Source organism: Fonsecaea nubica (assembly GCF_001646965.1).
Source record: "Fonsecaea nubica strain CBS 269.64 chromosome Unknown Scaff14, whole genome shotgun sequence".
Taxonomy (NCBI): Eukaryota; Fungi; Ascomycota; class Eurotiomycetes; order Chaetothyriales; family Herpotrichiellaceae; genus Fonsecaea; species Fonsecaea nubica.
Window position 1 is genome coordinate 341,741 of NW_019173687.1, and position 26,046 is coordinate 367,786.

Genomic DNA, 26,046 nt, shown 5'->3' on the forward strand with positions numbered 1-26,046 from the left:
AAAGCACACACATCTCACTCGACAATACCAGCCTTCTGTCAGGGAAATTCTTCTGTTGTTGTTGTTGTTGTTGTCGTCGTCGTCGTTGTTGTCGTCGTCGTCGTTGTCGTCGTCGTCGTCGAGATGTCAATTCCCGTCGAGGTCAAAGATGGCCACAAACTGCCCGGCGCCATCCTCTTCATGACCGTCACCACAAAAGTAACGTCGGACAACCCCACCGCGGCGTCATTCAATGTGATTGCGTACGACCCGCTCATCGACGAGCATTCGACACCGGATAAAATGAAGAAGCGATACACGATCAGTGGCCTCCCGTACTTTGAGCGCTTCACCACCCCTCCCGAACCGGAAGCACCCTTCCAGGTCAACAACGGAGAGATATTCTACTGTACGTGACGCCTTCTCTCACTCAAAGCCATCACAGACATTCCTAACTCTGACCAACCCGTCTACCTTAGGTGGCACCTACGGAACCACTGCGGCCGCCAAGTCGTTGGCCTGGAACTCCTGGGTCAAAGGGAGCATCAGCTCGGGCATATCCCTGGCCTATTGGAACCAGCAAATCACCGAGGGCAGCAAGACGCGCGACGCAAGGGGCTGTTTCACCGCGCCGGCCGGCAAGCGATTCACCAGCGCGTCCAAGACGCCCATCATGAGCCTCTACCAAGCCAAGGGGGGCAACGTGTTGGATGAGAAACTCGGCACCCCGATGGGCCTCTCCAAGTGCGAGATCTTGTGGTATGCGACGCACCTTAAGAAGGGTGTCCCGGGGCTTTGAGGATGGGACAGGATGCTAGGAGAAGGCTATCCTTTGGAAAAAGCTCAGCACAGCAAGCGAGTATTCAACCTGGTTGGTTTCGGATGCGGGAAGGTATATTAAGTAGTGGTTCTAATAGTAAGGAATTACTTTGAGAAGCTTGAGAGGGAGGTGTGAAGGACACTGTTGCCTGTAGTCTGTAGTCGATCAAGAAAGCGAAATGAGCGTTGGCCTCTTTTCTAACTCTAGTATCTCCCATAGATACCAGTACGTAAGCGTTGATTACCCTATCGTCCAATGACAGTCACCAGTCACGGTCTTGTATCTTTGAGTCGGTAGGTCGATAGAATATTGCACAACATCGCGCAGTTTGTGGTTTTGAACAACATACTCTCTACAGCATGGATGGTTGGTTACTTGGTTGAGACAAAGTGATTTGCAGCTGGGCAGAAGATAATGTCAAGCTTGACTTGCGGTGAACTACCGATGGAGTAAATAGTCGCTAGATACGTCAACTCACAAATCACGGCGGCGGTGGCGGCACCAGCATCACGGATCGATCACTTCGGCCTAAACACCCCTCGAACCTCGACATCATCTATCCTACTACGCGGGGTAGTCGCGCTCTCCTCATCGCCCGACTTGTAAACTTCGCTTTGCACCCATTGCACACACTGAACCGCACCTCACAGCCACTGGTATCGTGTCTGTCCGAGAGTGAGCGGCCGTGAGCAAAAGCCCTGCACAGCAAATTCCACTTCTTAAAACGCCGACCCACGTCGCGCGACATCGTCGATAAACGACTTCTCCAACACGCCGTCCCGGGCCCTACTCTGCGCAAACGTGGTGCTCGGCTTCCACTTGGCCGAGGTGCGCGGTGTGGTTTCTTCCATCATCTTGTCGACCTGCTCGAGGGTCAGGCCCTTGGTCTCCGGGACCAGGAAGTACGCGTAGACAAAGGCCGCCGTGCAGAGGCCACCCCAGATGAAGAAGACGGAGGATTTGAGATTGCCGTGCTCTTCACCGACCATGTAGGGCGTGATGACGGCGATAATCTGTTCATGGTCCGTCAGCAAATTTTCCCGCTAGTACTTCGTCACCTGTTGGGGAAATACATACCGTGTTCCACAGCCAGTTCGATGCCGTCGACAAGGCAACACCGCGGGAACGGATAGGCAGAGGGAAGACCTCTCCAATCACGATCCACGCCCCGGGACCCCACGTGGACGCGAAAAAGAAGATGAAAATGGCAATAAAGGCAATTTGAGCGTTGACTGCGGCGATATTGTCCGCAAGGCTGAGTTCCGCATCGGCCGGATCCGGGTGCGTGTGGTTGAACCCAACGGTCACACCGATAATGGCGACGAGGAACTGGCAGATCAACATGCCTAGTGCGCCCCAGACCAAGAGGGGACGACGTCCAAACTTCTCGACGGTGTAGAACGAGAGTGGTGTGCTGCAAACGTTGACCAAGGTGAAGATCAGGGAGATGAGGAACGTGTTGTCTATCGCCCCGGTGCTCTGTAGGAAAGGTGTCGAGTAGTAGAAGATGAAGTTCACGCCAGTCCTAGCAGAAGGGCAGTCAGTAACCCAGACATAATCTCCGCAATGTTAACGAGTCCTACCATTGTTGCATCATTTGCAGAGAAGTGCCCAAGATGGTCCTGCGCAGATTCGACTTCTGGACCCACAACCCTCCCTTGAAGCAATTCGCCCAGCTGGAGAACCACCCCGAAGAGGGGATGATGGCTCGCTCGTATTCCTCATTGGCGACGATCTCGGCCAGCTCGATTTGCACATAGTCGGAATCGCGTGGTTGGCCGCGGAGTTTCGACAACGAGATCGAGGCCTCCTCCAGTCGACCCTTCTTGACGAAATAGCGCGGTGAGTCAGGCAGAGTGAAGAGACCACCAGCCAGGATGATGGCCCATGCGAACTGGATGGCGATTGGGATTCTGTAAGAGCCGGTATCCCGTCTATCCTCGGTGGCGTAGACAACGATAGAAGCAAGCATGATACCGATGGTGATACAGAATTGGTATCCGGCAACGAGGGCGCCACGGACTTTTCTGGGACACTGTCTATAGTGTTAGCACCGTTGAGTCGACCAGGAGGATTCACATCCACGGGAGAGATTGGTCCTTACGATCTCACTCATGTAGAGAATCACGATAGCACTTTCGAAACCAACCCCAATACCAGCAATGAGACGCCCAGCAACGATAGCTGCTAGTGCATCTCCCTCCCCAGTAATCATCTGGATGATGACACCGAACATGTAAATCATACAGCCCATGATGACCGTCCACTTGCGGCCAATGAAGTCGGCCATGTCTCCGCCAATGAGAGCTCCGAAGAAAGTGCCAGCTGAGAGGATCGAGACGATGAGCGATTGGTGCGAGGAGCTGAGGGCATCCGCAGTCGGTCCTTCGACTGCCCGGATGAAGATGTCTGCTCCGAGAACTCCATTGATGTAGCCCGAGTCATACCCGAAGAAGATACCGCCGAACCTGCATGGTGTTGTCAGCGTCAGAGAAAAAAAGAACAAGGCTGAGGTTCGAAAAGCCGTCACCACTTCGCCATTATGTTGGAGGAGACTTACGAAGCAAATGCGCACATCAAGTACGCCTTCCATGTTACGGGCGCCTCGATGCGGTTGACATCGTCGGTGGTTTTCAGAGAGAGGGAGCGAGGCTGTACAGCCTCCTCGCGAACTTCTTTAGAGTCAGACATGGTTGGTCACTGCCAGTGATTCGAGAAGGAACTTCGAGCGTGCGAGCACACGGAATTCAAGAGGGCGCCCTAGGAGGCGGGGAAGTGCATATGACTTATATGCATTCCCAGCCCGGGCCATCAAAACAAGGAACCCAACAGCACCTGACAGATTCGCATGGGTCGTATATCGCGGATTCGCGGAGATCCACAGACAAAACACCAATCACCCATAGAAGAAGTTTGATCTAGGCTCGCTTTGATTGACCTCCGTGTACAGGATCGTGCACGGCGGTATCTGGTCCACCACATTGATCGGATTGAAACCCAAGAGAAAAAAGAGGCGTCGAGGACCAACTCTCCATCATCGATTGTAACCCCAAAAATGCCACTGCAACATTGAGGTCATGGCACAAGACTTGAATTGGGACTTGTCGGCGGTGGCTTCAGGCTTGTTATTGACCGGCCCAGTCTTGGCTCCTTTCTTGGGCTCTTGTTCCAAGACCAGGACAAGACTTGTAACCCCACAGCTTGCTCCAGCACTCCGCACACCGCACCAACAAGGGGAACTGTGTTGAGCACGGAAGCCCCAGTTCTTTCTGAGAAAGGGGGTCAGCTTGTCCCGAAGGTCGTTCTCGACGTCGAAACGGTGCCCAAAGACAACGTTGTGGTTCAGTAGATATTGTTCTGGCGGAGGAAAGCTCCCGCCCCGTGCATGGCCTGCCAAGATAGCTGAGAGTCCTTGGCGTTGCGAGCCAAGACGGAGTGGCAGATGCACATTGCGGGGTTTGCGCCAGCTTGGGATATTTAAACCGTCCATGCGATCATGCCGAGAAATCACTTTGTGACGTGAGGATGGAACCTACGCCCCTTCTCCGCTGTTGTATGTGTCGGGGTGGCCGGTCAGGTGAATATCCGTGGGGTGTATGCGAGGAGTTTCATCGCCTTGTGTTTCCCAACCATCGCTTGAGAGTCGCTTGTCAGCAGCAAGTGTCATCGGACAGAGTGCTCCCAGCCTTCTCTCAAGATATCTGCCAAGCGTCGCATCGTTCCATTCCTGGTCGTCTTCCAAAATCCCATGATCTTGCTCATCAGTAATTCTCGGGCCTGTTCGTCGTCAACACAGACCCCGAAACAGTAGAATGGCCAGGCATAGTATTCTGCAAAATAATCCACGGACGGTTCGATGTGGCGGACAAGAAGCATCATAGTTGAGAGCAAGTCAGACAGGTGTGTCGAGAGAAGCTGGCCTCGCAAGCCCAAAGAATGCGCTATCATATTCCTCAGGAGGAGCCTTGCAGCAAAGCTGTAGAGCTTCGGGCCAAAGTAAGATTGATTCGTAATGTTCGGATCGATGAGAAATGACAATGATAGATCTTGATTCGGGTAATCGGCGGAATCGACCACCTTGACAGTGTCTGAGTTGGGAATGTTTTTATCACTCCATTGCCTGAGATCCTGTTCCAGGCGATAACATCGTCCGATGTCGAATCTTCGGGAGCGAAACTGAGAATACATCAATGCCACTTGTCGCACGTACGAGAACAACATTGGAGGCGCGCCGAGAACTGGAGAAAGGGAGTAGTTCATAATATTTTCCAGCCAGAGCTGTTCCAGGATGAGCTGGGCATCCACAAAGACTTCGTCGACTAAACCAGGTGGCGTGGGAGATGGATGTTGGAAGGGTATACTCGTGGCTGCGTGGAAAATAAAAGCCTCCAGGGTGAGGATGCGCGTGGCAGTCCAGGCGGTTGGTATGCTTCGCGATGCCTCCATTCGCTTCCAGCATGACTTGAGTAGTGCAGCGGCACCATATATGTGGGTGGACACTCCTTCGGAGCGGTACAGTCGAGTTCTCTGCAAATATGATCAGCTATCTCGGGCTTTTGATAGCATGTGAGCACCCACCTCATATATACATAGGATGAGGACAGTCCGTAGAGCAATGATTTCGGCCAGTGCGGAATCATCCTCGGCGAGGTAAGTTCGCATTCCGCGCACGGCGTTGACATAATGGGATTCAGCTATCCTGCGATGGAAGGGGTCATTCTCTTTGATCTCGGCAGCAGAGCAAGCCAACAGCGCATCCATGAAGACCGGAATGTAGTTTGCGACTTGAAGACTCCCGCTTGTAAAATCTCTGATGTATTGGCCATCGGTCGCCGGTCGAACCAACTGCGGGACAAAGACCGTCCGCATGTAATCGAAGACAGGAGGACTGTAGATTTTGCTGCTGGAAGTGATGGCTCTGAGTTGGGGAAACACGACTAGAGGAGGTTCGTGGTTGGCTTTGTCGAGGTCATCGATGGCATGGATAGTAGATGCTGGCGAGAGCGAATTGGACGACAGTGATACGGAGGTGCATGACTGCTGGTCTTCGCTTGGACCAATATGGAGTCCATCATTGTCATTATCGACAGACTCAGTGGTAAGGCCAGTGTTTGAAGATGCATCAGATTGAACCTCGCTGGGGCTTGGCTCGTTGGGCTGCGAATTCAGTTTCGCAGGCCAGACGCAGTCAGTCTTTCTTCTGGCGCAGTTGTGGCACACACCCCGGTGCTCATCGCACTTTTTCTTCCTCTGACGACCTGCGCAAGCAATCAATCGGCAATCCTTCCACCATCAAGTTTGACAAGCGAGAACACGCAAGAAGACGGCATCAAACTCACATGTCAGACAGCCAGTTTTGGTCCGCAAATGTGCGGGCCTACGCCGCGGCGCGCGAAAGTTCTTGACCCGTTCCGACGGCTGGCCCATGATCCAGCAGGATCACAAGTGTTCATCAGAGGAGGTGGGTTCTGGACAAGTCTTGAAGAGCTGGGTTGTTTCTGAGCTCAATTCCGACCAGCTCTGACTATAGGCGTCCAATGCGGAGGACGCCGCAACCACCATTGTTAGCGGGTTAACCTTACTGACCTGGTGTTAGCGAGATCAAGCGAATCCTTGGGGGCAAAGAGGTGACAATCTAACCAGTTGTAACACGTTCCGCGAACCCTTATCACGAGGTGCCAACCCAGCCTTTCGCAATCAACGGGCTCGAACAAAAACTATATCTCGGTCCCTTGAGACTGTGCGCCTTTTCCTTCATTCAGTCCTGAGAAACTGCCCTTGCTCTTCGACAACAGACTGCAATCATCCATATAACCCTACATTGTCTGCGCTAGAAAGGGTTTAGCAAGCCCTTGCCGGGAATATGAGAATGCTAGAACGCCGAAAGATAGGGATTCCATACCACACGTGCAATACTCATCGGAGACAATGTCGTTGACTCGCGGAAAATAGATCGACTACCATCCATGTATCTATGTATCCTCTACCGAAAAGACACCTAGGTATGCTCCAACCCCTGGTCCAGTGAAGATTAGATTCAAGCCTACATGTATTCGAGAAGATCTTTGTGGGCAAAAGCACAAGCATTTTTGCAATCGGATCAGTTCTCGAAGAAACTTTTGAGGGAGAGCAGGCACCAATGGCGTCACTTTGCGCGGGTTTTTGGTTCCTGTTTCATTCGCATGGGACGGTAATTAGTGGTCGCCACCACTACCTCCACCTCCCCCGAAACTTCCCCCCAAAACAGATCGGGACAGCTTGTACAGCCACACAGTTCCACTACTAATGGTTCCTGGGGCGCGATATGAGAGGCTTTCGGAGGAGTCCGCTCGTCAGTTGCACCAGATGTCCCGTCCGACTCGAAGTTCATGGGAAATCCGGGATGAAAGGCGGAAAAGAGAGGGAACTGGGACTGAGGACTTATATCGTCGAGGAAACAAGGGTCGGTGATTGTATGCGGAAATAGATTTGTCGGTTCACAGCATCGTGCCACTCAATACCTGAAAAGAATTTACCATCCGAAAAATGGCTGTGACAATCGTGAGAAACGCCAGGCTCTTCACAAGTACCGACGACTCCGAAGGTCTCGTGGCAGGATGTCTGGTGTTTCGGGATGGGGTGATCGAGTACGTTGGCCCCAAGGGGGAAGAGATGAGTAGTCTCACCCAAACGATGTTGGCCTCTGATGGTGAGGGCGTCAGCGTCACAGAAGTCGACGTCGCCAACCGCGTCGTGACGCCGGGCTTCATCGACGCGCACGTCCACATGCTGCACTTTGGGATGTCGCTCGGCAAGCTCGATGTCATGTCGTGCAAATCCCTCGAGGAGATCAGGCAGAAGATCCGCACCTTCGCAGCCTCACAGCCGACGGCACCGCGCATCCTGTGCAAAGGCTGGATCCAGGCGTCGACCGCCGGGCAGGCGCTGGTCAGCATGCTGGATGACCTCGACTCTCGCCCAATCTATGTCGAGGCCCTGGATCTACACTCGGTATGGTGCAACACCGCCGCGCTGGAGGAGCTCGGAGTGGATGCGGCGACGAAGGATCCTCCAGGAGGGACCATCCACCGGGACGCGCAGGGTAGGCCGTCGGGTTTGTTGGACGAAGGGGCGTTGTTTTTGCTCGTGTGGCCGTTCATGGGAAAGACTGTGACGGCGGAGCAAAAGCAGACGGCGCTGCACCAGGCGGTGGCTGCTTACACACAGGCGGGCTACACTGGGGTCATTGACATGGCCATGGACGAGGACGCGTGGGACGCCCTGGAATCCTACCGCGCTCGCAATGGACTCCCACTGCACGTGGCCGCGCACTGGCTCATCCCGTACAGCGACTCGGACGACGAGATCCAGGACGGACTCGACAAGGCCATCGAAATGCATGGGAAATTTCACCCCTCGACGTCGCCGTCCTTCTGTGTTGTCGGGATCAAATTGATCGGCGACGGGGTTGTCGACAGCTGCACGGCAGCGCTGAGCCAACCGTACAGCCCGGCACCATCGGATCACATCGTCGAACCCGTTTGGCCGGCAGACAAGATGTCCAGAGTCATCCGCCAGGCCAACGCCGCGGGCCTGCAATGTGCCGTGCACGCCATCGGCGACAGGACCATCACGCAGACCATCGACGCGTTTGCGGGCCTCGACCGGCCCTTCTCGCGCCGCCACCGCATGGAGCATCTCGAGCTGGCCTCGGAGCGCGACGCAAAGAGACTGGGAGACCTGGGAATCACGGCCTCAGTGCAGCCCGTGCATTCGGACCCGGCCCTGTTCAAAGCCTGGCCAACCCTCCTCGGCACACATCGGTGCCGCCGCGCCTTTCCATACCGCGACTTTCTCGACCACGGCGCCCCCTTGGCCTTTGGCACCGACGCCCCCACCGCCGCGCACCTGCCACTCCCGAATCTCTACAACGCCACCACGCGGCGGTCGGCCCTCGATCCAGAGTCGCTCGACCGAACGAACCCGCAGTTCGCCGTGTCTCTGGCAGCGGCGCTGAGGGCCGCCACCTCCGGAGCGGCATATTCCCGCCATGCAGAAGGATGGACGGGCAGTCTGAGAAAGGGCGCGAGCGCAGACTTTGTTGTGCTCGACACGGACTGGACGTCAGAAGGTTTGCGTCAGGCGAGGGTGCACCAGACTTGGTTTCAGGGTCGGAAAATGTTTGAAACAGTATAACAGGATACAACTATGGGAGCCATGGTTTGCGAAACTGCTGCTCTCGCATGCTAGCTCGGGCACGGGAGGAACCTTTTTTGAAAGAATGTGTTTCATTGTTCCGGTGGCGTGTTTAAGAGTTTGAAGCTCAGAAAATTAAGTCCAATCACTGTATTGCATAGTATTATTTAGGTCTACCATCGTGAAACCCCTGCCCTCCACCTTCGTGTTGCTCGTATGGCACTAAAAATATATTGTAGAAGACCATCTAGTCTGTGTGCTTCGAACTTTATCAATGAATACTTTCTCTGCTCGAATACGTCCTCTTACTAGGAAACGGGGAGAACTTCTCACAACTCCGCCTTGGGTTGGTTTGATGCAGAGGTGGATGTCGAGACGGCACGTTGCACCACACCGAATCTTGTGTTGCCGACATCGAAGACCCTATCACGGTTAGCTTGATTCACATAGGTGCAAGAAACGTTGACTCACGCATAGACGTTCTGTAAGAAGGTATCCCCAAAGATGTCAAAGTTCTGGTCGCCGCGCGATTGAATACCACCGTACACCATATTGCCGTCAGAGACCCCAGCAAAACCGAGGTGTTGTTTCTCAATGGTAATGGGAGTATCGCCCACCATGAACGTGACAGTTGGGAGATCGCTTTCGGAAGTGTTTGCAGGGAACACCCAGCCTTGCTGACTGCTGTCCTGTTTGGCACCAGGAATGGCACTGTAGACTGCCTCGCACACTTCATCAGAGGTGAGGAGGAGGGTGGTGCCTGTGTCAGCAATTGCCTTGTTGCCGGCGAGCTGAATGGTCTTGCCATTGACTTGAGCGGAAGCCGAATCGAACATCCAGAAGCCCTGAGAGTTGTCGATAGGCGTGTAGCCAATATCAGATCCGGATGGAATGACCGATTGATCAATCTGGCCGAAAGTGTCTGTATTTAAGTCAGAACCATTGTCAAAGTAGAGCAGAAGTCATTAATTACAGAATGAGTCCTCGTTTTGGTCCTTGATGGAACCCAGATAGCAGGTAAACAACTCAGCGTTCTGAGGGATATCTTCTTGAGCAATCATATTTTCAACAGGTGTCTGGACTGGGGAAGGCTGCACAGTGTTGATGGAGCCGAAAGCGAGACCAAGCAGGCCATCAGAGGTAGCATCCTGGGTGAACTGAGACGACAGCTTGGTGGCGAGCTCAATGGCTTGGTTCTCGACAGTGATATTACCAATTTCAACGTTGTCCGTTCCAACACTGCCACTTGCGGATGACTGATCACCATATTGAATTTGCCAGGTGGAGCCTTGAGAGGTCTTGAAGGTGGATGACTTGGAGGGGTCAAAGATTGCATGGCCTTTGCCTGCAGACAGTGTGCTCTGTGGCAGCTCCGTGGACCAGCACCAGAGGTCGGAAGATCCTGAGTCGAAGTCCTAAGTAGTCGTCAGCGACATGTCTAGGGTGTCCTCGCAGCACTCACCAAGTTAAGTGTCTGAGCTGGTGTACCAATCTTGACAGGACAGGTGTACAGGGAATCATTCTGTTGATCAGTCGCCGTGCTGCCAAACTAGTCAGTGTATGTGAGTACCATGGGAGATGTGATAACTTACACTTCCCCTTGGGTGCCATCGGCGTTCTGCTTGACGAGCAGCTTCTTGCCTTTGACAGCAGAGTAAGGACCTGTGATGGTGGGAGTGATGCGGTACTTGTTCAGAAGGTAGACATAGGACTTGAGGCCATTCCGTTTGTAGTGAGGATTGCGTCGGATGGGCACGCGAAGGAGAGACGCCATGTTGGGCAGTATGTGTTCTGGCAGTTAGGCTGTGAATAGAGATAGAGAATGCTGCAGGAGAGAGAGAGAGATGTGTTAAGAGACTGGAAACTGAAACCGAAGGTGAGAGATGTGCTGGGAGTATTTGTAGTCAGTTCAATGTTTTTCTCAGAAGAGGATGACGCATTGCCGTTGCCGTTCGAGGGAGGAAATCAAACAGGGAAACCCCATCATTGTGGACTGTGACATCCCAGCATTCCTCTGCATTGGCTCTGTGAACATCTTCCTTGGATGCGAGGTCCCAGGAGCCAGTTGAGATCCAGGTACAACAGATCAAAGGTGAATCCGGGCCGCAGCTGGTTTGCCGTGTTTCAAAATGCGGCACGTACTGACCCTGTACAGCCTCACTCCAGTACCCCGGGAATCTCTGCCCAGGGCCTGCACATCCTTTGACACCCAGTACAGCTCTACATACCATTGGCGCCCATCCCTGTTGTCGGTAATAGACATGCTGCGACATATCCAACGACTGCGGCATAGGCGGTGCCACTTGTACCAACCTGAGAAGCCCAACCCGATTGTGGAGCGTCGATCACCAAGTCACAGCGTCGATCACCAAGTCACAGCGTCGATCATGGCGTCGTCACTGTCTTCGTCATTGCTTGAACCAAACAAGCTTTGCATCAGTCAATGAGCCAACTGTAGCATGCGTCTTCGCAGCGGCTCTCCCATACGATGTATCTAGGGGTTTGAACAGTTCCTTGCACAAGAGACGAAGTGGCGGTCAACCACGAATATCATAAGATGGATGGCGGTTGACTGCGGCCCGAGCGCTGTCAACTCTGGTATTTGCAGCTTGCAACTGTCACACAAGTTGATGAACATGCGACTGAAACGTTGGCCAGCAGGTACCAGCTTCAGAGACGAATTACATCACCTACGGCCTATTATGGAGTCGGCAATGCTGAGATTCGTCGAGATTCAGGGGATGAAAAATAGTGATATTAAAGAGTCGAATAAGGAGGTCCTGGTCAAGGTACAGTGGCCATACACAGAAGACATGGGGCATAACCAACCCTGACAGTCTTTCACTGGGCCAGGAACAAGTCGACCTTCCATGCAGATCATCCTCCATCCTCCGAGAGTCCCGTAACCTGGACTAGTTGCGAAAATATCCTTAAACACCACTCCCAAGACCGACTCTCTTGGGGTAGAAATTGTGGAGTCAGAACTCTGCTCTCCAATGGCAGAAATTCAACCAACCACAGCACCATGGGATGAACTGTCTCGTCTCTCAACTCCGACATAACACTATTTTCTACCCCAAATATTGCAAGGCAGAAGCTCAAGGTGGACATATCGAACACGTCGAGATGACATATTGAACATTGGACGCTCCTATATACAGGATATTGGACGCAGCACCGCGAAGATGATAGATATAAATGGACCTGGAAGCTCAACCTCCAGTATTTGGGAACGGCTCCTCAGACTTGATCTCAAACCTTCTGAGCTCGACAATATACCTTTATCCATTGCGGTACCATTGATCCTAGCGGACATACTATGTCTCCCCAAGAGCAGACGGTGTTCCGGTATACGTCCGGCAAAGGCTTTGATAGGCTGCAAGCATTCAAAGAGCCAATCCCCACAATCGGCGACTATGAAGTCCTCATCAAGATTCACAGCGTCTCCATCAACTACCGCGACATTGCCATAGCCCATGGGACATACCCACTCGAGGTCAAGGATCAGGTTGTGCCGTGCTCCGATATGGCCGGCGAGGTTCTTCAGGTCAGCAAGCAGGTGCACAGCATTTCAGTGGGCGACGCTGTCATCGCTGCAATCAGTTCTTCAACCTTGTATGGTCCAGTAAAGGACCATAAAAACACACTTGGAGGCACCGTAGACGGCGTCCTGAGGGAATATATTGTCCTGCCCGTACATCAGGTGATCAAGCTGCCCAAATCGTCACATAGCTTGACTGAATGGTCGGCCACGGTGGGGACGGGAGCAACAATCTGGAACTGCTTCTATGGCTGCTTGCCCTTGAAGCCAGGTCAGACAGTCCTCATTCAAGGTATGAGGTCTTGAACCCCAAGATAAAGCCAGCAACTTACAGATTGCAGGAACTGGAGGAGTGGCTTTGACCGCTCTAGTCTTTGCGAAAGCGGCGGGGGCAACCACAATCATCACATCTTCCAGTGATGAGAAGCTCGCAAAGGTCAAACCCACATACGGCGCCGACTACACGATCAACTACAAGACTCATTCAGACTGGGCGGCGGAAGTGCAGCGCATCACCGATGGCGAGGGAGCAGACCATGTTATTGAGAATGGCGGGATTGGCACAATCCGACAGAGCATCGAGTGCGTGGCAATGGGTGGCACCATATCCTTGGTCGGCTTTCTTGCCAGCATCCCACAAGACCAGGTGCCCGATGTGACATTATTGGCCATTTCCAAGGGGGTTGTACTCCATGGCATTCTGGCCGGGTCCAAACAGCAACTCGAGGAAGCCGTGCAGTTCATTGGTAAACGGAATTTGACCGTGCCAGTGGGTCGGACGTTCGCATTCAATCGGGACGACATCGTCGCGGCGTTGCAATATGTTGCCTCTGGTCAGCATACCGGCAAAGTGTGCATAACCCTGAACTAACGAGTTTGTACGAGAAGTCGGAGGCCAGAGCCGATGACCGTGTCAATCTCAAGAACATGGACACCTTGAAATATTTGAGCCCAGAGCCTCAGCGTCGTTGTTGCCATGCGCTGATAGCGTGATGAATCGTCTTCCGGAAAATCCAGCGTCTCTGCCAGAGACGTCTCCTTGATAATCCCACTGATGATGTCCAGGAGCTTGCGCTCCGTCTTGCGTAGTGCGTCCGGGCCGTTGGATTTAGTGATCGTCGCGATCATGGCAAGCCAATCCCTCAGCAACAGGGCACAATCGAGGCTGCTCAGCGAGTACTCGATGCTCCGAAATGGTAATCGGATGTTGGCTATCAGCTCGAGGCCCAAGCGGACCGGTATACTCAAAGCGTGTGCTGCATGGAGAATGGCTCGATCCAGGCGAGATGACCTGTCCAGACAACTCCTTCCAAGCACAAGGTCGTTGACTTCTCGGGACCGGAGGATCCGGCACGGCGCCATGTTAGAGCTTAGTCGAATATAGGCCCACCGAAGCAGGGCCGTTGCATTCAGTCCCAAGGGCCCTTTCTTCGACAGAGGATCGAGCGTGGACTCGTAGGTGCGCTCCCAGGACAACTGCCACGTCCGCAGGGCGGTCTCAAGCATGTTCGCAGTCTCTGGGTCAAGAGGACACCTGATCCCGTCAGCATTGAGATGCGTGAATTCCTGAAGCAGGGAGTGAATGAGCACATAGTTGGCGAACGAAGACACGGGGTATACGCGGCCACGGAGAAGCGACATAAGTGTTTCTTGGAGCCCACGTCGACCGTGGAAATTGCTCTGGAGCCACTGCGATGGACTGCTGGCTTTCCACGACTCCTCACAGCTGGGCAGGGCAAGACATATTTCACCGGATTTTAGCTCTAGAGGGACGTCGTAGGCGAGATGATGCAGGTTGTGAAGGACGTAAGCAGAGAGCAAGGTCCTCCGCCGTTCCTCCGCAGCCACCCACTTACACCAGGCTTCTTCCTCTGCAGCGACGCTCATCAATGAATCATCCACGTATGTTGATTCCAAGGTATCTGTGATTCCAAATTGTCTCAACAGCGTGCTTAATCGTTGTCCCAGGAAAATTGCGTCTAGCAACATGTCCTTTTGCGCCCATGACGCGTAGGCGACAAGGAGGATAAGCGTTTGGATCTTTCCTAGTCCGTTTCTCCGCTGCAGAGCTGGTTGATTCTGCGATGACAGAATGTCACTGGATAACTCCGATTCTTGACGGCCGAGATTCTCTAACAGGATCGCTTTCGACATATGGTACAAGATAGAGGAGCAAGACGTTTCAAACCGATTGAGGGCCCCCATCGCGGCCGCAGCTAGCAGTAACTCGATGTCAGACTTTGCGACAGAGAAAGTCGCCGAATGAAGGAAAGGGAGACTTTCTTGGGCACAGCGGAAGTACGATTCCAGATTGCGGCTCAAGGAATTTCGTGATGGTAGTCGCCAGTCATGTGGCAGAACTGCCGAGTAGGACTCGATTTCGAGACAGAATCCTTCGTAGGTCGACTCGGAGAAAGACCAGGGCAGGATACGCGTATGATCTGTGAAAGCCCCACCATGATCCTCATCAGTGCTCTGTTGGCGTTCCGCGCCGTCCAAGTCTGGCAGATGGGAGCTGAAATGAGGAAAATCGGTTGGGCCGGGAGGTTGACTCCGTGCCGAAACGTAGGTGAAAGGCACATTCGTGTCACTATCGAACAGGGTGGGTGGAAGCATATCTTGCATGAAGAGCTGGGGATCAAATAGGAGGTCAGGGTCGTCGACCGTCGTCCCATTGCCATCGAAGTCGCTCAGTTCGTGAAGGTCTTCCTTGCTCTCCTCGACTGGCGCTACATCTCCGTGTCGGACATGTGATAGTCTGAAATGTCGGGAGAGTAGATCTCTGAAAACAGGTTAAGCGCATGGCTTGGATGGGAGCTCAGACACCGACTCACTGTCTGGTAAAGGTCTGGCCGCATTGGCAGGCGAAGGGTCTCTCACGCGTATCTACCCACTGTCAGTATTGTTCTTGTATTCTCTGGCAACAGTCGTCCTACGTGTGCGCTCATGCCGCAGAAGATGCTCGCGGCGCTGGAATTGCTTTCCACAGTGAGGGCAAGGTGGCACCACATTTCGTGGCCTTCCTCGAGGCATCTGAACTGTGACTATCTCGGTACAAAATGAGACGAGGTGCAAAGAAGGCAAAAGAGGTATTGAGAAAGCAGGTTATCTCAGCCGAGCCAGGCTAGGGTGAAGTACATAGGCATCTTTTACTGTCACCCACGAAAAAAGTATCGTGTCGACTTCAATCCGACTACTGCACCATCTCTAAAGGAGGCAACAGAAAAGAAGGAAAGAGAATATTTTATTGTTGAAGCAAAAACAATCAACAGCTAGGATTCCCACATGGTCACCCACTGTGGTACTAACTAGCCGGTATCAGGCTTAAGTACGGCTGAGCGAACGGGAAGCCCTGATCTCCTGATCCTATGGTCGATTGTGAGAGAATATGTTCAATTTTAATATATATACCTTGGGGTATTGAGTATGCCTGAAGGAAGGCTGAATATACGTATGTAGGAGTGACAAGGCTGAGATTTATTGCGAGGCGCGGCCACCCCCGCAACCCCCAACAGTTTGCGAGGCTGCGGTTGACGCCATGCATCCCTGGCAGCCGAGATCTAAACCTGGCGCGCTTGGTCAACCGGTTTTCGGCCGCGAGTTGAACCGACCACTTCGACACAAAGTTACCCGTTACAAATACACTTCGGTCGTGGGCTCCAGACATTCTTTTGCTTTGCTTTACACCTGGACACCGTTGTCGCGACTGTAACGGGCTAATTTGCTCCACCTTCCGATGACTTGAAACCATCACCTCCCTCGCGCATGAGCGGGGAGTCGTATCGACACCATGGTCTCGGTCGAATCAACAGCAGCACAGGCAGTCTCTGCAGTCACCCAAGGGCCCATCACTTCGGCTTCACCTGCACTCCTAAATTTGACCAACCTCAGAACGGTGGCAGCAGATGTGACATCCTCCTTCTCTCTTCCCCTCGCCAAAAACCCGTTGTTCCGCTTCCCTCTCCGCGTTGCCTCCCAGATCGATCGAGCCCTCCTCCACGTATGGAACCGGTTTATTTTGGAAGGACTCGGTATCAGCAGTCTGGCAAGAGCTGGGACAGCGACGGCTGCTGGCGCCCAAGCCATGGCAGATGCAGCAGTCCAACCGGGTTTGGCTCAGGCCGTGGGAGATGCGGCCGCAGAGAGTTGGTCGACCTTCTTTGCAGAGGTGTTCCAAGCAACGGGCTTCAAGTCTTACTGGGGCATGCTGCACTACCTCAGTTCAAGATGGGCCTTTATATGTTTCGCGGTGGTAAGAACGAGTGTGTCGGAGACAACAAAGACGTCTGCTGACTTGCGCAGGCCCTGATTCTTAACCGTATCAGCGTTTACGGGGCATCAAGGCAACGAATACAACTCACTTGGACGAGGAGGCTTGCTCTACGGATCGTACCTATTCTGCTATTCATCACCCAAATCCATCATCTTCTGCAGGCCATTCGATGTCAAACCTCACCGGACTACTCGCTCTATCGGCACGGCGATAACAACAAATACAGCCTCTTGGATTGGTCAACAGACGGTGGCCCGCTACATACCCTCACATCTACACTACTATTCCAGTCAACAGATGCTCAAGCTTGTGCCGCAGTGGGAATGAGCCGGCCGAGTCCCGACGTTCGCGCACCTTTTGGCTCCTTCTCGCTTCTTTGGCCATCCTTCCTCCGTTTGAGCTTGTCCCATGTTGTTGAAAACTTATCATGCTCTCTGCAACAGATACCCACTATGGCCGAGGTCGGGATGTCCGTGTTCGAGCATTCTCTAGCATTCGCCGAGGCTGAGACGATGATCGCCCACACACTAGGTCTAGGCTATTACGGGTCAACGAGATCTCCTGCGGCCAGCCAAGGAAACAACACGTCCCCCAGTCTCGATTCACAGCCTACGATTCCCGCATCAGGTACAATATTGGCTCTTGCGGATGCTACGTCCGCCCTGACGGGTCCGCATCTGCTTGATCGTGTCAATGTCCCAGTAGAAGTCCTCCTGATTACATTGCTCTCGTGTTGCAATTCGCTTTCGTCTCACATCATTGCTGTTCTTGGTAAACAACGTCAATGGAGGCTCGTCAACACTGGAATATGGGCAATGGCTTTCATGGCGGCGTTTGTCTGGGGATTCTGCACAACTAGTGTTATGGTTCGGAGCGGCGATAATGGAGACAACCGTCCTGTCAGCAGCCTTCTACACTTTCCAACTGTGGCGATCATAGGATTTCTTCCTCATATGGTCATCCTCGCTGGTATAGCGGTCTGTTTGCTCATATATTTGGTTGCACTCACCTTGACGGCAATTTCCCTGGGGACTAATCCACAGATTCCACGGCCCACCACCCTCAAAGAACGTTTTATGATAGCACACGACAACTTACAGGTTGCAGTCCAGACTCGAGGGATTGATATCCGCTGGCATGAAGACTTTTACACATCACTCCTCCGTACCGGATTTGCTGCACTCACAGCGGCATCAGAAGCAGTTTTCCTGAATGAGGGCAGAGCAGTCGAAGTCCGCCAATTCACATGGTTGGAAGAGGACAGGCTAGATGAATTTGACTCCGCTATGCGTGAGATGGGAGCTTTTCAAAATGCCTTCCCAAACAGTCCACAGTTCCAAATTTTGGAAGAATACGGCCTCCCTCCGTCGAGCCCTGGCGCCGCCGACAAGGGCGGTGTCTGGGAGTCGGGCTACTCCAAGGAAAGGAAATTCGACAAAAAGGACAACGAAGCCAAGGATTCGTTTGTCTACCCTACTCCTCGCGCTGGCGGCGTCGGCGCAGTACAGAGAACCACCCGTTTTTATCTGATTATGATATATCTCCGTGGGATCATGTTTCTTGCAGCTGGGTATATTGGCTTTGGGATGGGCGTCTTACTGGACACGATCGGCATCACGGCAAGACCTCGCTGGCTTCGACGAATTGTTGGTCGGTCTTTGAAGGAGATGAACACGAGGCCAACCGGACCGAACAACGAGGGCACGCTCGACTTTTGGATTTTAACAAAAGACGGCAAGCTCACGATAGCGAGCAGCGATGAAGTTGACATTGAGCCCGAGGTGAAGAGACGGCTAATGACGGAATTTCCCGAAGAGAGGGTCGATGAACTACTAGACACAAAGCTATATGAGTGGTGGAAGTCGGGTGGTTGGTTTGGCGCAAAAGACGACAGTGGAGACTATGAGCCATCGAATGCAGATGATAACGACGATATCACGAGTGTCATTTCGATGTCCACCGAAGCCAGTGACCACAACAGTGACGCCGACGAAGAAGATGGCTGGGAGTCTGAACCCGAAGGAGCGCGAACTCCAACTCAGCCACATACAGGACCGTCATGGTCATTCTCAGGTGTCCAAAGCAGAGAGTCAACACCAGCCTTTACAGATTCACCTCTGGATCCGGCGACGCTGGCCAGACTGTTGAATCCACCAGACAGGGAATCTCGGGAAGAGGCACGGATTCTTGCCTCACATCTTGCCACTGTGGCATCCGACTCTCCTGGTGTCATGACTCGTTCACGCTACCGTCGCGAGACCGAAGCTGAACGGGCTCGAATCCTGCTTGCGGGACGCAGACCAGATCCCAGGGTCCCCGCAGTTTCATTGTACAAAGAACCGCACACTTCGGGTCCCCGGCCGCTTACCTCCATGGAGGAAGCAGAGGTCCTCGAATCACTAATCCTCAGTCGTCGACAAAAACACGCACCGCCACCTGCGACGTCGAAAAGTGGAACATCAGATCCAAGCAATGCCGATGAGGACAGACAATTTGGACCGCCATGTGTCGTCTGTCAGAACGCTCCTCGAGCCATTATCGCGTGGCCATGTCGATGCCTCTGTGTCTGTGAGGATTGCCGCGTCAGTCTGGCCTTGAATAATTTCGGCAACTGTGTCACCTGTCGACGGACCGTGCAGGGATTTGTGAGGCTCTACGTGCCATGAGCCATCTATTCAGAAGTGTAAGAGTTGTAACCATCCAAGGCGGAAGATGTGCGATGCGATGCTGGGCTGAGCTAGTTCCATATTCAGCGCACCTTTTTTTTCTTTCTCTCTGTTAGATGTAGCTGAAACAAAGCAAAAGTTGGAGATAAGTCCATCCAACCAGACTCATTTATGCCCTTCTCCCAGTCATTCACCGAACCCACGAAATATCTATCGACCCCTGCGTGAAGAGGGAGGGATTAGAGACTCGGCGTCAAGGTCAGGGTTGGGGTCAGGATCAGGATCGGGATCAGAAGAATCATTGTCATTCAGGTCTCTCTTAACGCTCAGGGCAAGTTGAGCGCGTGCTAGGCAGGTAGATGGTTCTTTCTACCTACCTACCTCCTGCCTACCTACGTAGCCTAGCATAGATACATCCTTAGTAGGTATACTTAGGTACCCTACCCAGGTAGCCTACCCAGGCAGGTCAGGTAGTTTGTATGAGGGTACATCGATTCATTCATAGTACCTTGCCTTGCAGCGGAGAGAGTCCCTCGTTTCTACTTCCAAAGAAGACAATCAGAAGCGCTTGTCCATCTGGCGATACATCTATGCTCGCTCGCTCATCCTGACTTGCACAATTTCCAAAGAGGAAACCAAAAATGCACCCAAAGACGAAACAACCGCCACAACGGGAGGATGGCAGAAGAACAAACGAATAAACACGCATCATAGCGCCCATAACATATTTTCGCAATGATACGCCACAACCCTCAACTTGTTAGCCCCTGGCGGTTGTGGTCGGGGCCGAGAGAAATGCTTCCCTTTCTGCATCCCAACTACCCAAGAAAGATCCCAGCTCGTCCATAGCCGCATCCAGATCAAAGTCATCATCGTTCCCCACCAGTGCGAGCAGCTGTTGTCGTTGTGCATCCTGCTTGTTCGATGACGAGCTGGAGATGTTGGAGTGGACTGGCGCGATCGTGGAACTCTGCAGGGACGATTTGAGGATACTCTTCGGTGCCGACGCCCGGAGGAATTTAGGGGAGCTCGAGTCATTTGTGGCAGGGCGGTGTTCTTCTCCATGCGGCGAAGCTGTCTTGTTAAAAGCCATTGTATCTTGGATCACGACTGTTGGTTTCGCAACTTTCAAGGCCGATTTTATTGTCCCCCGAAATGACCCGGATGGTGTGTCATCGGTCGCGAACGCAAGACGTCTCCGAGTTTTGGGAGGCCCGGGTTTCGTGATGCCAGGAGAGCTTGAGGTTTGTTTCCCTCTTCCAACTCTCTTTGTAGACAGCGGCACATCTAACACACGATCCGTCACTGAATGAGATGTCTCGAGCTCATCGACCTCCATTGGAGACTGTTGGTGGTCATCTGGCACCGGCTTCTGTCTTTCTGTTGCAGGTATGCTTTCCGCATCAAGGCCGGCATCTGCAAGAGAATTCGTACCCTCAGCGGCGGTCATGTCAGGGACGGCTGCATTTCCAAGGCCCTCTGTGCCGATTGCTCGTGGGTTACGATAGTCCAGAACTTCTTGAGGCGCTTGGCTGTGGCTGGAAAGATTCGTGGGCAAAGATGCGAGCACCGGGAGTGGTGGCACCTGAGCGGATGGCAAATCTGTTGATATGCTTGATTTCGTTCTTTCTCTCGCCAAAGACAGAGGCCCGGGCTCAAATGGACTTGCCGGAGATGTGTCATGTGCATCGGGAACCGTCCCAGCGGTACTGTCGATTCTTGGAATCACATTTCGTGCAGGTTCCGGTCGTTCCTCCCTCTCCTTTGTAGGTGGCTGTAAGCTGAGAGCAGATTTCAATTCGCCAGAAGCAGTTATGGCGTGACAACCAACCTGAGCACCAGGATGACGAATAAATGGATTGACGACGGTTGAGATCGTGTGCTCTGTCGTTTGTTTGGATTTTATGATGGCATATCCTGTCCTAAACTCACTGACATCGGCTTGCTCGACCGGCGTGTGTTGAGTTTCAGGGTTCCTTTGCCTTGGTGGAGAAGTGTTGCAGTTACGTGCTCGCGGACGACGTTGCGGCGTCGTTGCGTTGAGAGGGGATGAAAGATTACTCTTAAAGTCCTCGGCGCGCCTCAACGCCGATGTGCTACTAAAAAGTAGACTCTTGTGACCCGCAATCCTGACGATGCCATCCATAGGAACAGGAAGATCAAGGCTATGTCTTGGATTCTCCCTCTTCCGTGCCTTGCCTTCGCTCGGTGATGGAGGTGGCAAGGACTGCTCATTGTTCTCTGGAGTCCGATATGCTGCATTCCTCTTCAACCAATCTTCAACTCTATTATTTTCGGCAGCAGTGTCATTCTCCCGAAGATATTGATCAACGGCTTTTTCCCCCTGTTCACTATTTCTCACTGGGCTTCGACCACCCTCGGCCGGTTTATTCTTCGTCTTCTTTGTTGCAGGTCTGAATGTTTCCGCAGAGGTCTGAGGGGAATGGTCCGCCTTTGAAATGGACGGGTTTTGTTTCTTTCCGTGCGCAGGCTTGGTGGCTCGTGCCAGACTTGTAAGCGTCTGCTGGATTGTTGCGGCCTCCTTGGCTTTACCAATGGTCTTTTCAGCCCAAGGATTCTTCCACCCGCTGTCAAAGGGCCCTCTGAGTTGGGCCGTCATAATGAATATAGGCTGGCCTCGGAGATAGGCTGTTGCATGACCCTCAATCCGTCGCCGTTTCGCAGCCCGCTGCTCTCCATCTTCCCGGGCATCATTCGCTGGATCATAATAGACGACTGTGTCGTCACAGATTGGGATGTCTTCGGCAGAAACAGGAGAAACCGGCCTGGGATACTGAGGTAATGTGGGTTTCCGAGCGGGCATGGCCGAAACAAGTAGAATCGAACATGCAGGTTGCTGTCTAGGAAAAACAAATCGACCTTTAACCAGGAAGCAAAACTACTGTACGAGAAAAATTAAGCAACAAAAGGCTGGAAAGCTCCCGTCGTTGGACCTGGGATGCGCAGGTGATCAAGTGTGTGGCGTTTATCAACCTGGACTTGCACTTATTCGGGGCGAAGTCCAATTAATCCCAACATGATTAGCGAACGCGTCACGCGTCACGACCATCGCATTTCGTCATTACGTGTAGATTTTCGCTTTCACGTTAGTACGATGTATTCTTCTACAAAAGGCATTGTGCGTTGTGATTTAATGGATATTTTTTCTGCTCATTCTGTCGCTATCGACTATCTGACTACTAGTCCATATCCAGAGGTACTGGAAACCTTGTTGTTGCAGGATTCCATTGTGTCGACGCAAAGCAAATCTTAAACCAACTGATAGGGCGTTTATCTCCATTACCATTCTGTACACACCACCAGCAAAACTCTTGGAAGGGTATCAATGCAAACAGCTGAATCCACGGGAAAGATCACGGGTCATATTCTCAACAACCCTACTGGGAAGTCACACCATCGTAATAAGTCTTGTTGGCACTGCCGTTTGTCACATTGCCGCCAACATTAACTCCGCCATTGGTGATATCCTTGTTTGTGTCGAAGGCACGTTCAACTTGATTGCTAAACCCTGTTGTTCCTGCTGGAGCTGTTCCCGCAACGTTACTAGTGACAGTTGTACCAGTGACAGACGACAAATTATCGTCATTGGGGTGGTTGCCACCACGAATAGTACCAGATGCTGTACTGTGTGGTTTGCGTGAGACAGATTTCGACTTGGGAAGGTCGGTTGACTCCTTCGCATTGCCAATGCTGAAGACTGGAGATTCCCAGCGATCGCCTTTGGCAGCAAGTTCCTTGTACTCTGTTGCCTTGGTTGACACTCCGCCTGGCAAGCTAATGTGCTTGAACATGGAGTCTTGCTTCGTCATGGCCACATTGACATTGGTCTTGGATGCAACCTTCTTGGCCTTCTCCTTCTTCTCTGTCAACATCTTCTGGTAAGAGTTCCAGTAAGATTGCCAGATATTCGGAGCATTCTCAGGATCCTCCAAGGCCGCTTGCTTGCCGCTCTGTACGTCTTGATGAACACGGTAAGCGAAAGCATCCGCTTTAATGAAGGTGTCTTTGATTTGTTTCTCCAACACCTTCTGAATCACTGGTTTCATTGTCTTCAGCAGCAATGGCTTGGCAATCTTGAACAGCAACTTATGGTTGGATTGCTTGACCTTGACATTCAGGTTCTTGATGGTAACGTCGACCTTGTCCACGGCAACAAAGTGGGTGCGGTCTTTGGCATTAGCATTTCGCGCAGAAATCTTGAAACTGAAGCCTTCGCCACCGAGGAAGATGTCCATGACACCCTTGTCGGTGATGGATGGAAAGCCTTGCTTCTTTTTGATGTAGTACGCCACGTCTTGGAGATCCATTTGAATGCCGGAACCTGCGATTGTGACTTTGTTCTCCCTCTTGTTGGACACTCCCTTGCGACCCATGCGGAAGTAATTGTCACTGCCGAACTCGAAGATGTTGGGGAACAGGTTATCACTCTCGATCACGAGGTTCTCAACCACAGCGTCGATCATGGGGTCCGAGACTTCAATTCGGGGGATCGGAATATAGCGAGTGTTCTCAAAGATTTCTGGGATAATAACCTCGGTGAGATCTTTGATCAAATGCGGCTTAAATGTTGCTTTGCCATTCTCGTCGTTACCCAGGTCGAGGAAGAGTTTCTGGACAGCATCGCCAAAGGCCTTGTTCTGAGGATCCTGGTCGAACTGATCGCCGAGGAATTTAATCTCATCGAGAATGCGGTCGGTGTGGTTTCGGTAGCGGTCGCGGAGAAGGAAGCGGCCTTTCTCGCGGAGCCGGTTGTATTCATCGGTAGCTTCGTCTTGGAGAATGTATCCTTGTTCTTGCAGGCATTTGCGGATGTATCTGTCCACAGCCTTGAACCAGTCCTTGAGTTCCGGGTCGCGATCGGCATCTCGGTAGATGTTGTTCAAGGCGTCAAAGAAGTCATCAGTGCTTGTGTAGTTGGCGAAGCGTTCAATCAGCGTCTTGAATTTGGTCAGCGCATGCTTGTTGTCACGGTAAGCGGCTGTACGAACCTTCAAGTTAGCTTCAGCACTCTTCAAGCGATCATCTTCATGAGCACCTTTAATAGTCCCAGTGGACTGCGACTGTATGTTGTTGGCGTGACCTCCGTATGTCTCGGCAAGAGAGAGCAGCGTATCAATGGCTTGACGATCTATTTGATGGTTAGTCGAATGTTCTTGGTCGCACAATGTGTCAACGACTTACAGTCAGAGTGACCCTGGATTTCCACCACCATCTTCTTAAGACGCCAGATAGCTTGGTCCCGGCGCTCTTGGGGCACCTTCTTGTTGAGGTAGTTCTTGGTATGCTGAGATGTGGCTTCTTTAGCCTTCCTGACATCTTCCTGACGCTCATCGGGAATATTCTGCTGCGCACGGTCTCTCAGGGTCTCAGTCGCGTTTTGTAGCCCTACGCGTCCGGCTTCTTGGTTGTCCTGGGTAGGATGCTGTTGAGCGGTGTCTAGCCCCTGTTGGGCGGCGTCCTTGGCTTCCTCTCTGCTGAAAGGCTTGTTTTGGTTGTAAGCGTCACGCGCCTGGCTCTTCAAGTTCGCCCTGGACAGATCAGGAACGTCATGCCAGGTATTGTCTTCCGCGGGGTGGTCGATTTGGTTCAGCTGGTCTTCGGAAGGATTCACGCGGCTGGCGACATTCTGAGCAGCATCACCGGCAACATCCCGCATCAGAATGACAGCATCATTGAGCAATTTGCGGAATTGACCGTTCGACAAAATGAGTCTGCCGAGGGTCTTGAGACCTTCTAAAGCTTCATCTCCGTGCTGTTGAGCAGTCGCCTTGTCCGTTGGGGCATTGGGAAGGCTGGCGTTGCTGCCGTCGAGGTGTTGGGTGTCCCAGATGAACTCTTGAAGTAGATTTCCATCGTTCTTGGACAGCAGCAGGTATTTGGCCTGGCGAATGACTTCTTTCAGATCCCCAACCAGCTTGCGGCCCTCCTCAGAGAGTTTTGGCGAAGGTGAGGAGAGTGCCTTGGAATCGAGTGCACTGTTCAAGGCCACATCGATCTGCTTGTTGGAGGGCACTTTGCCGTTGGCAAAAGCTTGGTAGATGCCGTAGAGTTGGAGTTTCTGGTTGATGTCCTTCTCCTTGACGGCGTTGTTCGTCGGCCGATTAACGGAGGCCATGGTGGCGTTCAATTACCCGTCAAAGCGGTAACGGTGCAAAAGGGGTATCACAAAGGTATGAAAACAGAGAGGAGAGATGGGGGTCAAGCCCTTGTTCAATCGCAGTTCAGGTTCTGTAGGATTGCAAGCAGTTTTAGAATCTGCTGAGGGGTGGATATGAAATCAAGTATGGATGAAAAGTGGTCTGAGAAGAACTACTGGCTTCACAGGTCAGAGACAGAGGAAGTGATGTAGTTATGAGTGAGAGATGGGGAGGGGTGGGCGTTGTGTATTACCTCACAGCCAAGTTGGTGGCACAGGGCGTCACTCGATCAAGGAGGCACGCGCAACACGACCTGGCTTCGTTCCAAGGTTGGGGGAGCTTCTGACCATAGTCTAGCCGCGATCGAGGAGGGATCGACAGAGCTGTGGCTTGATCTCAGCGGAACAAGACAGAAACAGAGTGGTTGAGCATCT

General features: G+C 52.5%; 10 protein-coding genes across 10 annotated transcripts; 4 read left to right on the top strand and 6 right to left on the bottom strand.

Annotated features, from left to right (window-relative positions):
• Positions 1–123: 123 nt before the first annotated feature.
• On the top strand, positions 124–778 carry AYO20_03150 (hypothetical protein; the record flags this gene model as incomplete). Its single annotated transcript, XM_022641453.1, has 2 exons — positions 124–388; positions 459–778. 2 exons carry the CDS (start codon positions 124–126, stop codon positions 776–778), a joined length of 585 nt encoding a protein of 194 aa, XP_022502655.1.
• Positions 779–1,518: 740 nt separating this feature from the next.
• Positions 1,519–3,490, bottom strand: AYO20_03151 (hypothetical protein; the record flags this gene model as incomplete). Its single annotated transcript, XM_022641454.1, has 5 exons — positions 1,519–1,812; positions 1,877–2,324; positions 2,383–2,834; positions 2,904–3,267; positions 3,360–3,490. The coding sequence occupies 5 exons, from the start codon at positions 3,488–3,490 to the stop codon at positions 1,519–1,521; spliced, it is 1,689 nt and encodes a 562-aa protein (XP_022502656.1).
• A 972-nt stretch (positions 3,491–4,462) lies between these two features.
• Positions 4,463–6,226, bottom strand: AYO20_03152 (hypothetical protein; the record flags this gene model as incomplete). The annotated part of the gene is made up of 3 exons (XM_022641455.1): positions 4,463–5,326; positions 5,378–6,057; positions 6,139–6,226. 3 exons carry the CDS (start codon positions 6,224–6,226, stop codon positions 4,463–4,465), a joined length of 1,632 nt encoding a protein of 543 aa, XP_022502657.1.
• A 1,098-nt stretch (positions 6,227–7,324) lies between these two features.
• Positions 7,325–8,974, top strand: AYO20_03153 (hypothetical protein; the record flags this gene model as incomplete). The annotated part of the gene is made up of 1 exon (XM_022641456.1): positions 7,325–8,974. One exon carries the CDS (start codon positions 7,325–7,327, stop codon positions 8,972–8,974), a length of 1,650 nt encoding a protein of 549 aa, XP_022502658.1.
• Positions 8,975–9,303: 329 nt separating this feature from the next.
• AYO20_03154 (hypothetical protein) lies at positions 9,304–10,748 on the bottom strand (the record flags this gene model as incomplete). Its single annotated transcript, XM_022641457.1, has 5 exons — positions 9,304–9,397; positions 9,446–9,896; positions 9,948–10,389; positions 10,437–10,515; positions 10,567–10,748. 5 exons carry the CDS (start codon positions 10,746–10,748, stop codon positions 9,304–9,306), a joined length of 1,248 nt encoding a protein of 415 aa, XP_022502659.1.
• A 1,545-nt stretch (positions 10,749–12,293) lies between these two features.
• Positions 12,294–13,386, top strand: AYO20_03155 (hypothetical protein; the record flags this gene model as incomplete). Its single annotated transcript, XM_022641458.1, has 2 exons — positions 12,294–12,807; positions 12,857–13,386. The coding sequence occupies 2 exons, from the start codon at positions 12,294–12,296 to the stop codon at positions 13,384–13,386; spliced, it is 1,044 nt and encodes a 347-aa protein (XP_022502660.1).
• Positions 13,387–13,434: 48 nt separating this feature from the next.
• Positions 13,435–15,526, bottom strand: AYO20_03156 (hypothetical protein; the record flags this gene model as incomplete). The annotated part of the gene is made up of 4 exons (XM_022641459.1): positions 13,435–13,496; positions 13,568–15,297; positions 15,346–15,401; positions 15,452–15,526. The coding sequence occupies 4 exons, from the start codon at positions 15,524–15,526 to the stop codon at positions 13,435–13,437; spliced, it is 1,923 nt and encodes a 640-aa protein (XP_022502661.1).
• A 779-nt stretch (positions 15,527–16,305) lies between these two features.
• On the top strand, positions 16,306–19,454 carry AYO20_03157 (hypothetical protein; the record flags this gene model as incomplete). The annotated part of the gene is made up of 2 exons (XM_022641460.1): positions 16,306–16,767; positions 16,818–19,454. 2 exons carry the CDS (start codon positions 16,306–16,308, stop codon positions 19,452–19,454), a joined length of 3,099 nt encoding a protein of 1,032 aa, XP_022502662.1.
• Positions 19,455–20,214: 760 nt separating this feature from the next.
• AYO20_03158 (hypothetical protein) lies at positions 20,215–22,278 on the bottom strand (the record flags this gene model as incomplete). The annotated part of the gene is made up of 1 exon (XM_022641461.1): positions 20,215–22,278. One exon carries the CDS (start codon positions 22,276–22,278, stop codon positions 20,215–20,217), a length of 2,064 nt encoding a protein of 687 aa, XP_022502663.1.
• Positions 22,279–22,852: 574 nt separating this feature from the next.
• On the bottom strand, positions 22,853–25,590 carry AYO20_03159 (hypothetical protein; the record flags this gene model as incomplete). Its single annotated transcript, XM_022641462.1, has 2 exons — positions 22,853–24,603; positions 24,657–25,590. The coding sequence occupies 2 exons, from the start codon at positions 25,588–25,590 to the stop codon at positions 22,853–22,855; spliced, it is 2,685 nt and encodes an 894-aa protein (XP_022502664.1).
• Between the last annotated feature and the right edge of the window lie 456 nt (positions 25,591–26,046).